The sequence below is a fragment of the Lonchura striata genome, chromosome 7 (assembly GCF_050655825.1).
Source record: "Lonchura striata isolate lonStrDom1 chromosome 7, ASM5065582v1, whole genome shotgun sequence".
Lineage (NCBI taxonomy): Eukaryota > Metazoa > Chordata > Aves > Passeriformes > Estrildidae > Lonchura > Lonchura striata.
Window position 1 is genome coordinate 5366484 of NC_140709.1, and position 14664 is coordinate 5381147.

The 14664-nt window shown below is 37.0% G+C and overlaps 1 protein-coding gene across 2 annotated transcripts in view; it reads left to right on the top strand.

Annotated features, from left to right (window-relative positions):
* LRP1B (LDL receptor related protein 1B) overlaps positions 1-14420 on the top strand; it is a 627450-nt gene extending 613030 nt beyond the window's left edge. For both annotated transcript variants that reach the window (XM_077784902.2, XM_085584138.1), the window contains exons 88-92: positions 3152-3228; positions 5913-6003; positions 8264-8408; positions 9817-9915; positions 12261-14420. In XM_077784902.2, the coding sequence (XP_077641028.2) occupies positions 3152-3228; positions 5913-6003; positions 8264-8408; positions 9817-9915; positions 12261-12401 (553 nt within the window). In that variant the 3' untranslated portion in view covers positions 12402-14420. The remainder of the gene's footprint in view (positions 1-3151; positions 3229-5912; positions 6004-8263; positions 8409-9816; positions 9916-12260) is intronic.
* The last annotated feature ends 244 nt before the right edge of the window (positions 14421-14664 follow it).

Sequence of the window (14664 nt, forward strand, 5' to 3'; positions counted from 1 at the left end):
ATCTGGGCATCCCCTGTGGCACTGCTGCTCTTTGATCTTTCTCTGGTTCTGCTGGGAGCTGGAGATTTTCAGCTGAGATGTTCTCTGCAGCACCTTGCACCACTCAACTGACTCCAGCCTGTCCTTCACTGTCAGCTTCCCCACCTCTTTCCATCTGTATTTGTCTGGGAGTGACTCAAATCAGGCATTTCCACCGTTCTTTCTCCTGACTTTGTGATCTTGTGAACAGCTTTGGTGAAACAACGTGGCTTCGTGTGGTTCTGCTTTGTTAATGCATTTTTGTTTGCTTGTACTGCAAATGTCCTCTCTGACCATACAGCCCCTGAAACTGGCACAGAGCAACAGCTCCTGGTACCAAAGAGTTGGAAAAGGACAAAACATTGCACATCAAACTCAACCAGGAGTCAGCTCCCATGCTGAGAACTGAGAAGTCTGAATTTTAACATCCTGACACCAGAAAATGTTGTTATTTCTCCCTGCAGACAATTAAAACTGGCTAAGATCTGCTCCCTTCCCATGTTCCTGCATGAACAGTTGTCCATGTCCCAGCCCCATCATTATCCAAGTGCCTGCTCATGGCTGATTTTCTGTGTCAAACTCCCTTGCAGAAAACATCCCTTTCCCCTGGGCTTTATTCCTTTTTCTCCTCTAAGCCTTTAGTACCTTGCTGGACCATCAAAGGGCAGTCATTTCACCCCAAAGTGCAGAAGGAAAAGATTGCCATCCTTCCAGCTTCAGTCTCTTTAACATTTATTAAAGAAAGCAAGCATTTGGAAAAAAAATTAAAATGTAGTGGCAACTGACAGTGTTTTTATGAGACTTCTAACAAATGCCTCAGGTGTTTCAATATTGCTGATTTTTGCAATTAGATTGACAAGATAGGTAAAGAACTTTTAATATGTTTGCCTTATTTTTTCCTCTGTTTACTGCATATCTAGCTGTGGGATTTTTTCCTTCACAAGCTGTTTTAATATCATGTCTGCTAAAAGTTTTTGAAGAATGTAATTGTACATTATACAATCTCATGAGCTTGTACTCGAATGCTTCATGGTGATCCTTTTGCTAGTCTCACTGCCTTATCTTCTCTAAACTGTTTTTATGACGGATTTATCATAATGATTTGATATACAGTGGAAGCATTTGAAACATTTAATATAAGAATTTAGTTGCAAAGTTATATTTTTCTAACCCTAAATTTTTTTCCCCCTTCAATAGTATAGTATTAAATGCAAATTGACTGTCATCACAAGTTTTAATTACATGAGCTGAATCCTGAGCAGGAATGATGCAAAATATAAGTAAGAAATATAAAGACATTGTTTCATGTTTGTCATGTGCCAACAGCTTAGAGCTGAGTAGAATATTCTAAGTATAAAGATATATAGTATTTCTCGACAAGAATGGAGACAATTATTTTCCAGCTGTATATTGAAAATTGATATTTTGAAAAAGCAAATTCTTTGAACAGTATCTTAGCAAGGTAAGCTGTCAGTGCAAACTTATTATTATCTTACATAATTGCTAAAAAGAGATCTGGAAAAAAAAAGGAACAGATGCATCTTTTGAAAGATTAAAGTTGTGTTCCCTGTGACTTGCAGTGTGCTGAAGTGATGGCAAGCAGATGGAAAAGTCAGTTGGGTTCAGTTATAAAATATATAATTGTGAAACATATATAATTAGGAATTGGGGGTTCTTTGCAGTGAGGAAACCTAACTGTGTATTTGCCATATTTGTTTACATAAACTTATTTTAATGAACATTAAAAACTTCTAAATTATAATGCAATTTAGCTATTGTGTGACAATATATGAATCAACCAGCAATAATAATCAATATATTTTAAAAAATCAATAGTGCTTCTAAAGACCCTCTGTAGAGCTTAAGCACTTTCCTATTGTATCCTACCAAAAATTAAATTAACTTCCCAAAAGAAGTTCAAGCTTAAAATTAAACCAAGTAAAGATATTTATCTGAATGTTAGGTTGTGCTGGAATAGGCTTAGGATCAAGGAGAGAAATGAGCCAGTCTTCTGCAGTGATCTGCAAAGACAAAGAGAGCCCAAAGTATCACCAGCAAAGCTGCCTAGGGCTCCTCTCTGAGAATTGCATTGTTTTTGTCTAGAATATTTGGTGTCTTTCCAAAACTTCTTTTATTATAGAACAACACCAGTTGTTAAGCATAACTGGCTCTAAATTTTGCAATTTATTAAATCCTTAGGAAGGCATCTGGTAGCAGTAGTTCTTGGAACTCTATGAGGGTAACGCTCTAGTGCACCTCCCTAAAGATAACTGATGTTGAAATTCATAAATAATTCAAAAATACTTAGAAAAAACATGATTCATTGCACAATATGTAGCAGAGACAGATGAAAAGTGACTACTTCCTGGTGTTCCCACAAGGAGAGTTTGAGGGTCTGTAGTAAACTTAATCATATTTACAGCAGGTTGAATAAGCAATTGAATTTCATTCAGGTATTTGTTGCTGTTTTTGATGGATTTGCTGAGTCTGCTTCCATGGACTCCTTGTGTTTCCTTGTATGCCTGGGGACTGTTCTGAATCCCAACTGAAGAACTATTTGCATATTGGTATTCACACAAGGAAATTATAGCAGAATAGCTGAAATACAGCAGAATAGCAGAATCCAGGCACCTGGCTCCTGGAACACATATTCTGAATATAAATAGTATTTAGGGCTTTCTGAGGCCAGGAGATGCTCCTGTCCCTTTAGGACAACTCTTTATTCTTTGACTCTCATGCCTGCTTACATACACACACATGTGGCTATATTTCTGCAAATAAATATCTAGTTATAAAGTTCAAGGATTCGAAAGTTAAAATGCTAATAAACCTTTGATCAAACTTGGTTTATTATTTGAGAAATTAGAAAAGAACTCTAGAATTGAGGTTGCAGTGATAATAATAGCAATCAAAGCACACAAAGGTGCAGGTTGAAACTAAATCCCTACTCTGAGAGTTGCCAGTGCCGTGGCAGAGTCCTGCTGACTCCTTCCATGGAGGATTCTTGCTGATGTTATAGAAGCACTGCTGTTGTTCATGTAGCTCTTGAAAAGATGCTGGTGATGTCTTTCATGGGTTGTTGTGTTAATAGCTGACATTTATTAACTTTCCCATCGTAATTGGATCCTTTCAGATGCTCAGCCAACTGGTCAGGCACACAGTGTGAGAGGCCAGCTCCCAAAAGCAGCAAGTCTGACAACATCAGTACCAGTAAGTACTTCCAACCACTGCTGTCACTCGTCAAATTTGGCTCACTTTAGAAATCTAAGCCTTGTGCTATCTTAAAATGGGAGTTTATGTCATGAAAAATGCTCATTACTGGTTTCTTTTTCTTTTAAAAAATCTCAAAATGTAGATATTTCTAGACTTTTAGATTGCCATTTGGTGTTGCATGAGGCTGTTCTTAGGCCTTGCACTCCTTGCTCCAAGGGCTAGCTGCACTTTTTTTAAGAAAAGAATATCCAGTGACAAGCATTTGGCCATATCAGCCCTGTGCAGGGAACTAGTGAGAGACCTCTGACCACTTAAATCCTACTGAAAGCATCAAAACTAGAGCTGTAAGTAGTGCATAACTTTTTTATTGCCCATCTGCAGAGGGGTGAGTTTTACCTACTGTGAAAATCATCCTGAAAGTAAGAATAGCTCCTGCTGAATGTTTTTAAACACATCTGAGAACATAAAAGGATGGCATTGCTGCAGAACTGGCAGCTGGAACTGGCCCAGGCTGCCAGCAGAGTGCTGCTGGTGCCCTGCTGTACCTGCCCTGCTCACATTTAGCCCAAGTGGAGCAGCACAATGAGCTGCCTGCTATTCAGGCCAGCTTGGTGTTTGGGTGAAACCTTCCCTGTGGGAATCCAGGGCTTCCCTCTAGCTGCCCTGGAAGGCCTGGGACCCTGGCAGGGGTCAGGAACCCCCCTGGACAGAGCCCCCCTGGACAGAGTCTGTGATCTCTGGCCATGCAAAAGAGTTTTCAATCTTACAGAATGAATTACCAGCTCTGAGTGTTTGATATAGGTAATAATTAAGTGTGGCACGGGTGCAAAAGTAAAATTTTTGGATTCTAGGTGAGGGGTCCAAAGGGGACAAGATGAAGGAAATTGGGTGTGTCTTGTCCTTTTTCTCCTTCTTCATGCCCTCCATGTCTCACTGTGGTGTTGGCATTTTTCTGTTGGTTCAGGCTGGGGACACACTGTTCAACGTAGGTGACAGATATTGGCACGTTATTGTAAATCCAGCCCAGGGAGTTTCTGGTATTTAATGTTTGTCACATCCCACTGAGGGCAGAGCCCCACACGCTGCCCTGCAGGACAGAGCTGGGCAGGGCAGCAGAACATGGTAGAGATAAACAGAATAAACAACCTGGAAACCAGCACAGACCAATTATGGCTTCTTCTTTGGCTGTGGGGCAGAAAGAGACTTTCTGCAATCTCAGGATCATCAATACCACAGATTCTGACACTTCCCAGCCACTCACACGAGTGAGAGAACACTCACAAGCTGGAAATCGGCAAAAAAGCAGGCAGAACTTGGGTCACTGTTTCATTGCAAGGGAATAAGAGCTGCAGTCTGGGGAAGGGGCTTCTCTTATACCCCAGGCTGCACCAAATGGTAACTCATGCCTGGTGGGATGTTTTTCAGGGATTTTTTTTCTGAGTGTTTACATGCCAAGACAAAATTAATCTCTTTTTTTTTTATTATTTTTTGGCACCTAAGTGGAACTTAACGCAGTCATTTATCAAGTATTTTCTTAAAAGAGCCTTGTTGCAATACCCTTTACATGATGAATCCTCATAAGCTGAAGTGAACTCAGGATGCTTCAAGTTTTTATTCAGTACTTCATTTTGTGTCTCTGACAACCTGACTTGGCTTTTAAGCAGAAAGGCCTTCAGGCAGAATTCAAAGCAGTTTTCAATTCTTTATTTAGACTGTGCTTAATGTAGAGCAGACACTTCCAGCTAATTTTTTTAATAAATCAATAAATGTTGTCAGTGAAACAACCAGCAATATTTTTGGTTTCCACCAGTTAAGGATTGTGATATTAAAGAAAATACATGCCTCTCCACACTGGCTTTATGCTGGATTCCTGCTTTCATAAGTCCTGTATTTATAACATAAAATTATTTGTTGCATGTATTTCTTTAGAAGCAGATACTTAAAGTAAGGCTCAGAAATAAGGGTACAGTTACTGACATTATTTTTGCAGATAGTCTCATTTCAGTTAAATTATCTGCCAAAATAATGTGAAGCCCATTTTGTTCTTCCCTGTTCCCTCCTCTCCTTGAACATTGCTGTCTGATCTGTGCACTGCTTTTCTGCTGCATTAAACATTATTGTAGCTTTTGTGATTGCCTATATCAACATAACAAAATTGTTGGCTCTCGAGTACAATGCAGTAAAATGCAGCAAAATGCAGGAATGCACCAACCATCTACAAATGAAGATGCTGCTTTTTATTTTCCCACAAATAAAGATAATTAGGTACCTAAAAATACTGATTAATTCTTCAACCAGAGCTGAGCTCTGGGTATTTTAAATTAATAACTGCATGACCTAAACTGCTGAAGATCCTGACTGTGCCACTCCAGTCCAAATTGTTCAGCAATTCCAGACTTTCATGGACTGTTGCTGCAAATGAGGGCAGGGAATTAATCCAAATTATATTGGTATCCAAAAAGAGGAAACTCCTGATTTGTTCATAAAAGTACTTGTGTGTACACTGTTAACTGTAATGAAGTTGGGTTTTTTATTGATCAGCATTAAAATCTCAAATTGATGAGTGAAGCTCATCACATGAAATTGCATTGTTGGTGTGGGAAATTATTCTCTTTTAATTAATTTAACTGTTTTACAGCTATGAAGCCATGATTATTCAATGATATTTCCTTCTGTTTTAGGAAGCATAGCAATCATTGTTCCTCTTGTTCTACTGGTGACTTTGATCACTACTCTTGTAATTGGACTCTTTCTTTGCAAAAGAAAACGAAGGTAAGTAATTTGATATTGATTTATGAAGTAAAAATATAAATAAATATTTAAAGTATTTTCATCTTTCAAATATACAAAAAAATCACTTTATGTGAGGAACAAAAATGCAACAAATGACCCAAGACTTGTTTCTGGAGGCAGCAAATCAATTACATTTTGGTTCTTGCTGGAACAACCACATCTGTTATTGATACTTAAGTTCCTCATGCAGTAGATAAAAAATTGTAGTTCTTACCCACTTTGCTCAATTCTGTGTAAGTGTTAACAACTTTATCCAGAGACTTAGAGAACTCAACAGAATAAATGTATTTCATTGAAACCACATACTCAAAATTTGAGTATTGTTTATATCTTCAAGTTATATTGAAGATGTAAACAATACTCAAAATATTTACTGTAGAGTCCCAAACCTTTTCCTCATTACTGTGGTCCTTTAGTATCTTGCACAGGAATAAAAATTCCAGCACTGAGCAGGGAATGATTTGTTCTCTTGAATTTAGCTGCCTTAGAGCTGATAATGAGCTTAAGTTTGGCTTTTTGACTCTGGGCTTTTCTTCCAAGGCCATGTTTGGTGGGCAGGGGAGGCAGGAGAGTTTCTGCTGTATGAGACACCTGAGAGAGCTGCTACCCTTAACATGTTCAAAGAACATCATGTTGATGGTGATGCAGATTTAGCAAAAGATTCCTGGTAAAAAGGACATGGCCCACTAGGGAAGGCGGAGTGGGAATCAGACAGCAAACCTTCACTTCAGGCCTGTAGCTGTCCTTCTTGGTGGCCTTGAGCAGCTGTCTTCCTTTCTCCTGGGGCTTGTTACCCCACATCTGAAACCAAGATCATGTCTCTTTGTGAACTCCTTTAGAAATAAGTGATAAATCTGCTGTTTCTGCAAACACAGCCATTTACGAGGCTATTTCAGTGCTCCAGGCTAAAATAATCTTTTACGTTACTGTGATCTGGCATCTGTGATGCAACATCTCTCTCCCCTGCAAACTCTGGTGCAAACTAGTGAGCATCAATTTTTAAAACCTTTTTTGTAAAGCCAATAAGATAAATACATTTCCTGACCACGCTGTTAGTAATGCTGACCCTGCCAGACTCCATGGATGTCATAATGTGCTGCTGCACCTAAAATGCCAAGTTTAGTGATAGCCAAATACTGAAACCAGTTGCTGCTCTGTAAATTATTTAGGTTACTGAGAATCACTTGTTAAATAATAGATGTTCAGCAGAGAAATAAAAACTAGCCTCAATAAAGGGCTTTCTTCTTAAAATTATATTTGAAAATGTATTTTAGAGTTATTTTATCTCTTCAGAGAAGATTGTTAAGTATTAAACCAGGTGTAGCTGTTCAACACTTGCATGCTACTGTTAAGTGCCTATTTTAGGAAATATTTTTTCAATGACATTTCTGAAAAATACAGATCATTTAGTATATTGGATTTCAGACATTGACTGCATCTTACTCAGCCAACAAGAGGACTTGACTGTTATCATCCTGACTGTGACCTCCCTATTATTCTCTTATAATTCTAGAGAACATATTGCACTGGTAAAAAATTACCCTCTTGAGGTTATTTCAATTGCTCGGGCTGAAATCACCTCCTTAGCTAAAAGAAATGAATTCAGCAACAGAAACAATTCAACTCAATCACTTATCTTTACTGATACCTAATTCAAGGTTAAAAATAAGACTGTCTTTTATTTAAAACTTGAAAGAAAATTCAAGTTGAACTTCAGTGTTCCAATCACCACTGGCAGGGAATACAAACTGGAACGATGAGAAGTTTATACATTTTTAATGCACAGTGATGGAACCATTTGCTTGTCCTCAGCTTACAGCTGACTTTGGGCAGCTGGTTGGAAATAGAAGTGAAATGAATGAGCAAGGGGACAATACACATGTTCTCTCTGTCTTCATTCCTGCAGGGAATCTGCAATGACTTTCCTTGGAAGTGAGGAAAATCTGGAAATAGCTGGAAGAAGTCAGGGTTGTAGACAGCGAGTTAGCACTTTGCATGGATTCATACCACTATAGCTAAACTGAGAAAAACAGTAAAATTCTGCTTCCAGCTTCTAAGAGATCTATATGTAGACTCAGATTGCTACTTTGCTTGGAAAATTGAAGGATTTTATGATTGTTTCTGCAGGAAATACCTTTTCATCCTGTTGACCTTAGAGATTAAAGAGAAACAAAATACCCAACAGCTTGCTTAAAAGTTCACTATCTTCTTTTTTTTTTAATATGTTTATGTGCTACAGGACAAAAACTATCAGAAGACAACCCATGATAAATGGAGGAATCAATGTAGAAATTGGCAATCCATCATATAACATGTATGAGGTGGGCCATGACCACAGCGAAGGTGGTCTTTTAGCCTCAGATTTTACTCTAAATGCAGAAAAGGTAATTTCTTTTCTCTTTCTAGTGGCAAAACCATTTTATGTCTTGCAAAGATTTTGTCTTTAAATGTAACAAATAGAAGCGTAGAACAATGACATTTAGATTTAGTTAATGAATATAAAACCAAGTTAGATTTCATTAAAATAAATGTCATGTATATATTAACAGCTGTTTTGTAGTCTGATGCTGTCTGATGGTCATTTTTCCTGGTGCCTGTATTTTATCAAAATAGAGCTAGAAATTAACTACAAAATGATTGGGGTTTTTGTCAAGGCAGACGTGTGTCACTGTCAAGGCAGGACGGGAATGAAGAGACTCTGATCAGAAGGCTGCTGAGAGTAAAACCCTGGTTTATTCAAAATACACTGCTCTTTTATACAGAGCTTCGTGAGGACCAACTTTATTGGTCCTGAAGTGAAAACAACCCACCCCACTGGTGCAAAGTGCTTGACGCATAGTGATAGAACTTAACTATAAACAATGTGAATAACAAGAAAGATAAAAAATTATTTACATTATTTTCCAACTCTTTCCCAGGCTTCTGCCTGGATAGAAACTCTCAGTTTCTTTCTTTGACTGACTCTGAGACCCACATTTCCTCCTTTTTGTTTAAAGAAGGAGGCGGTGTTTGTCAGGACACCTTGCAGTTTCTTTCTTTGACTGACTCTGAGACCCACAGACATGTCTATGAGCTGGTGGCAATCTAGTGGCAAATATTAAGAATTTAAAACATATTATTGTCCAGCCCCTGTCTGAAGCACGAAAGAGTGCACACATACATACGAGACTAACTTATTTCACATGTGAAAACTTGCCAAGGCGCCAGGAACTGGGCTTGCTGACGGGGCAGACAGATTAAATGTTTGCACAAAGCTAGTAAGTATTATCATTTCCTTGTAAGAGATGCTGTCAGTCCTGCAGCAGCACTCCAGTGATTGAAGTGCCTGAGTGATGTGACACGGGATGAGCGGGGTAATGCCGCGCAATCTCTCCTGGAGCTCCATAATCAGACACACACCAAAGGGCAGCCGTGGCTCCGTGGCATTTCTGACAAAGCAATAACGGGATTACTGATAGCTCTAGGAATGTCATCACTGCATCACACAGGCAGTGTGCTCAGTGCAGGAGGTAAGCTGAAAATGGAGTTACTCACTGGAGGCAGAGCGGCTGAGCCAACGCTTATTGTGAAGCATGGCCCTAATCCTTAGTGGAAAATGGTTGGGAAATGCTGGATTTTATTTTCATGTTGAATGTAAGAATTTTTCGTGCTGAGGATTGCCTGGAAGGAGGTATTTATGAATGTAGATCACTCTATTGGTTTTAGTTGGTGCACTGTTTATTTAACAGTGTTGATAAGTACACGTGGAAAATGCTCTATTAGCACAGAAACTGAAATTTTCTGTTTATACAGGCCAGATACATAGGGGGAGGGTCCACTGCATTCAAGCTCCCCCACACAGCTCCATCAATCTACCTAAACTCTGACTTGAAAGGACCACTATCAACAGGGGTGAGAAATGATGATCCAAGTCCATTCCATTCCACCACAGCCCCTTTCTAAAAAAAGTTTGTCTGTCATTTTTGAGTAGAGGAATTTTCTGTTTGTTTTTAATTTTGTTTTTCTTCTTTTAATGGAATGAAGAATGACAGTAAAAAAATACATTTTCTATTTGAAATAAAGGGTCCCCCTCTGCATACAAAATTTCATCTGCACCCATCATCATAACATGATCTAAAAGTACAAATGTCTTTGAAAAGGAATAAAAACCATTAAGCAATGTGATGCTTTGCCAAAATATTATATGAGTTTAACATGGCCTTCACAGCTATGTATCCTGATATATTTGAAATTTGTATGTAATCACAGGCATTTAGTGAAGTTTATGAAACTGAAAGATGGTCCAAATAATGGAAACAAGTGCTTTTATTTTAGTGGAATTTGATGCACATAAAAATTAACAATTTCCTTCAATTTTTGCAAAGCATGTTATAATTGTTCGGATTTCAATGGATTTGTATCATAAAAAGAGCTCCTTCTAAAACATTGGATTTTTTACTACAACTTAGTATGAGGTTTGCAAACATGAAGATTTAAGATACAAAAAGGACATCAATACGACATTCATATTTGTGTGCCTCAATATATATCCATCTTTTGTGCCATTCACGTTCTTGCATGATTGTAATTTGTTGTATTTGGAAATGTAATAATTTTTATGGGGTGTGATTTTTCTGATAGGGCACAGAACCATAGATGATGAAAGCCAGAATATTCACCCATCTTTTAAGTTTTTCTCTTAAATTTGGTCACTCCAGCTTCTTTCTGTACCTCACTCTATTGCCTTGTGAAATCAATCCTACTCAAAGAGGGATCATGAGGCAGACCTTACTATTTTGCATAATTTTAATAACTCAATAGGGCACTGCAAAGATGCAAAGGATCCCTGTTATGTTGTGGTTATCGTCCTTAATAATGGGAGTCAATGGAGTAAATAAGTCCTGACAATTGAAATAAAACTAAATTTCTGATTATAATCATAACCATAAAAGTAAGGATCTATGGGGACAGACAGGTAGAATTGAAAGTAGCTTTTTCTAAAATTTTTAATTTTTTTTTTAATTAAATAAATGTGCTCACCTCCATTCCAGGAAAGTCTGGACCATGAGGCAATCACTTTTTCATCTGTAATAAATGCAATGGGCTGCTTTTAACTCACTAACTGAGCAGCTGCTGTAGCTATCCAGCCTGAGGAATATGTGAATCCTGGGCTCAGAAACAGAGTTGACCAACAAGGAAAGGAAGAACTAAGACTTAAAGTCATTTTTCATTCCTTGTTTCCCAGGGTGTACTCAGGATATTTTCAAGTCAGGAAAACCTACCCACTTCTAGTTTGGCCAATTCAAAGTTTAGCCACTTCATATTCCACCAAGCAAATTATCTTCCTTTTTTAGAGCTTGTTGGTGTTCCACTCAGTATCTGTGCAAGCAGAGCAGTGCTAATAAATTAGTTATGAAAAGAGGAAGGTTTTGACACAAGGTGCCCTTTCCTGTTTTCATGGGTAAAAGCTGAACTCTTATTGGATAGCAAAGTTCTCCTAGAGACCATAAAGGCACAAAGTATAAAGGTAGTGGAGACTCACACAATGAAGGGCTTTGCAGCATTAAAAATGGACTTGTCCTATGCTGAAGTGCCACTGATTTCAACAGATGTTTTTCATTGCAGTCCAAACCACCAAAATTGCTGATAAAAGACTTCTCAATTTGTAACTACTATGATATATTAACAGTTATGCTGGTTTATTATTAAAGTTTAATTTACATGACGAAAGTCTTGAATATTTTGGTCAAATCATGTTGTGTATTTGGGCCACAGAATTCGAAAACATGGTCAGCTATTGATGGGATGCTGATGTCTTAGAACAGGTAATATATGGAAACTGTTGGCTGCAGTTTTCTACTGTTAAACTTGTCACATGGTCTCACAGTGCACCTTCCCTATAAACTCCTTCATACCTATTCTGAAATCTTCCAGTGTAATAAGGTGGACAAGTCAACCTCAGAGACATTTTTTCAAGGTTTTAAATTTCATTTTTGTTAATGTTTTTATGGTTTTAATATCATAATATGCTGCATGTCATGTCATTGGTTGCTTTAATAGCATGTCTCATCATGAATTTAATTTTCAACTAAATAATTAACTCATCATCAGGTTTGCAGATGTCCAGGTATCTATTCAATATGTCCTGTTGTATTTTATGTGTACTTGTTCTTGCTTTAACAATGTCATTTCCATCTCCATAAATGCTAATTTTGATTCAATCTGACTGGTCTAACATTTATTTAATTTCTCTGCAGCCAACAAATTACGCCAATCCAGTATATGCAAAGTTATACGTGGATGGACAAAACTGTCGAAACTCCTTAGCAAGTGTTGATGAAAGAAGAGAACTTCTTCCAAAGAAAATAGATATTGGGATAAGGGAGACTGTGGCATAATCTGCTGTTACCTTTTATACTCTGTATAAATGTATAAAGTATAAGGATTACTTTTCTATGTACCAACAGTATTATAATTGTTTTGGCATCAGCATTACCTCTGTTTTTTGTTTGGTTGATTGTTTTCTGGGTTTTTCTTTTGCTGATGACTTTTGACTGACCATTTGTAAGGTATTTTTATGAAAAAGAAACTGCACTACGGTACAATTTACAACAATGCTGCTGAAATAACACACCTTTAAATTTGTTAAAATGGCAAACAACTTATTCGTTTGTAGCGTGAAAATGAGCAATCTATTTTCTATGAACTTTTTTGGTTCTACTTAATCGATGAAGATGGTATCTGCACTTTTTCATTATGTAGTCTGGAAGCTGTAGTACAGTGTGTAATTTTGTTTATTTTAAATGGTGAAAGAATGATTGAATGGTCTACTCTCTTCTTTGTGCCCATTAGAACTTATCTTCAGATCCTGATGAAGCTAGATAACTTTTCACAAACAAACATAACTTGCTTTTAAATTAGCTTTAGGTTGCCAAGAAGTAAACAAGGCTATAGAAGTGAAACATCTAATGATCTGCATGAACACGATGATTATGTTTCAGAAATTCAGTGACTGTACATGATATACTAAACATATATACCATGTAAACAAGCTTTGTATTTATTAAAACCTTATAGAACATAGCAATGATATATCTTGGAAGCTGAAACCTTACTTGCTGTGGGACAAAGCATACGAACTCCAACAGTCCTGTAGGACAGTAGCCACCCTAGAGCACAAGAGGGCATTGCCTACACATGCTTTACATGTTTATTCACTTAATCACATGCAATTCTTATGGATTAATAACTCCTCAATTCACACCCAGCAGCAGGGAAAAAGCCAGACCCCAAACCTTAAGCACACTCAGATGATCACAGCATTCGGTTTTGACAATCATAAATAAAACCCCTCACACCCATTTAGTGATATTAAAGGATTCCAAACACAGCAGTTTCTTTAAATTAAGATAAACTGTGGTATTGTGGAGGTAAAAGGAGCCAAGCTGCATCTTAGTAAAACCTTAGCAAAGCCCATGTTTCAGTAGTCTGGGTTCAATATCAAAGTGCAAGTATCAAAAGTGAAAAGCATCAGTATCAGTTTCCAGCACTTCTCTGACCTGGCCTGTTTTCTGTTGTTGCTAAGAGGCAAAATCCAAGTCACCTTTTTTTTAATTTTGAGGGAAATAAAGAACACAATTGCTTTCAGGTTTGAACTGAATCAAAATATTTTATACATAACTTTAAAGGCACAAAAGATGTATTCACACATATATTGTGGAGGACTCTTGCTTCCTCTGCTAGACATGACTGACTTTTAGCTATCATAATATATTAACCTAACAGATTAAATATGTTTGTGGTTGCTCTTTATTCCCTTTGTACAAGCATTACAAAAATAACTGCTGTTTTATAAGAGATTTTTGTTGTACTATTGTGCATGCATACTACCTATTTCTAAACTTTGCCATATTGGGGCCTTTATAAAACTCTTGATTTATGTAATACTAGTGCAATTTTGCTTGAACAATGTTATGCATATCATAAACTTTTTCAGGTTCTTGTTTAAGTACATTTTTTTAAATTGAACAGTATTTTTCATTTTGGTTATAATAGTCATTTTGCCTATGTTTCTACAATGAAGTGTTAAATACTTTATAAAAAAATTGTTGACTGATTTATTTAAATGAAAATCTACATACTTAATTCAGTGTGTTGACTAATTTTTAAATTTAACTTATAAAATGAAAGCTAAAGAAAGAGCAAATTGAAGCAAAAGAACATTACTTTGTACAAATGGCTAAATCCATTTTCTTAATGAAAATTTTTGCTTTTTATACAAATTCTATTTGAATGTTTTTGCAGCTCTGCACGTGTTTGGATGACTTAGGTGTATAGCTGTATATTAATGTCAATAGAATTTTAAAGCTATTATTTTTTCTATAAAAATACTGTATTAAATAGTTTCATACCACACAGCTACGATTCCACAGGTTCTGCCTTTGTTCTGCTGACACCATGAGAGATGGATTAGGCCCTCTTTTATTTTTTTTCACCACAATTACAGTTGTTAGGAGGTCTAAGTAGTTGGATATTTCAGAAACTTTACCATTAATTTTCTGGCAGAGAATTTTTTATCTTCAAAACTCGGGTAGATCTAAATTTTATCTGGTACGTATAGAAGTCACATGAGTTTTAAAATATGAATTCTTACACAGGCCT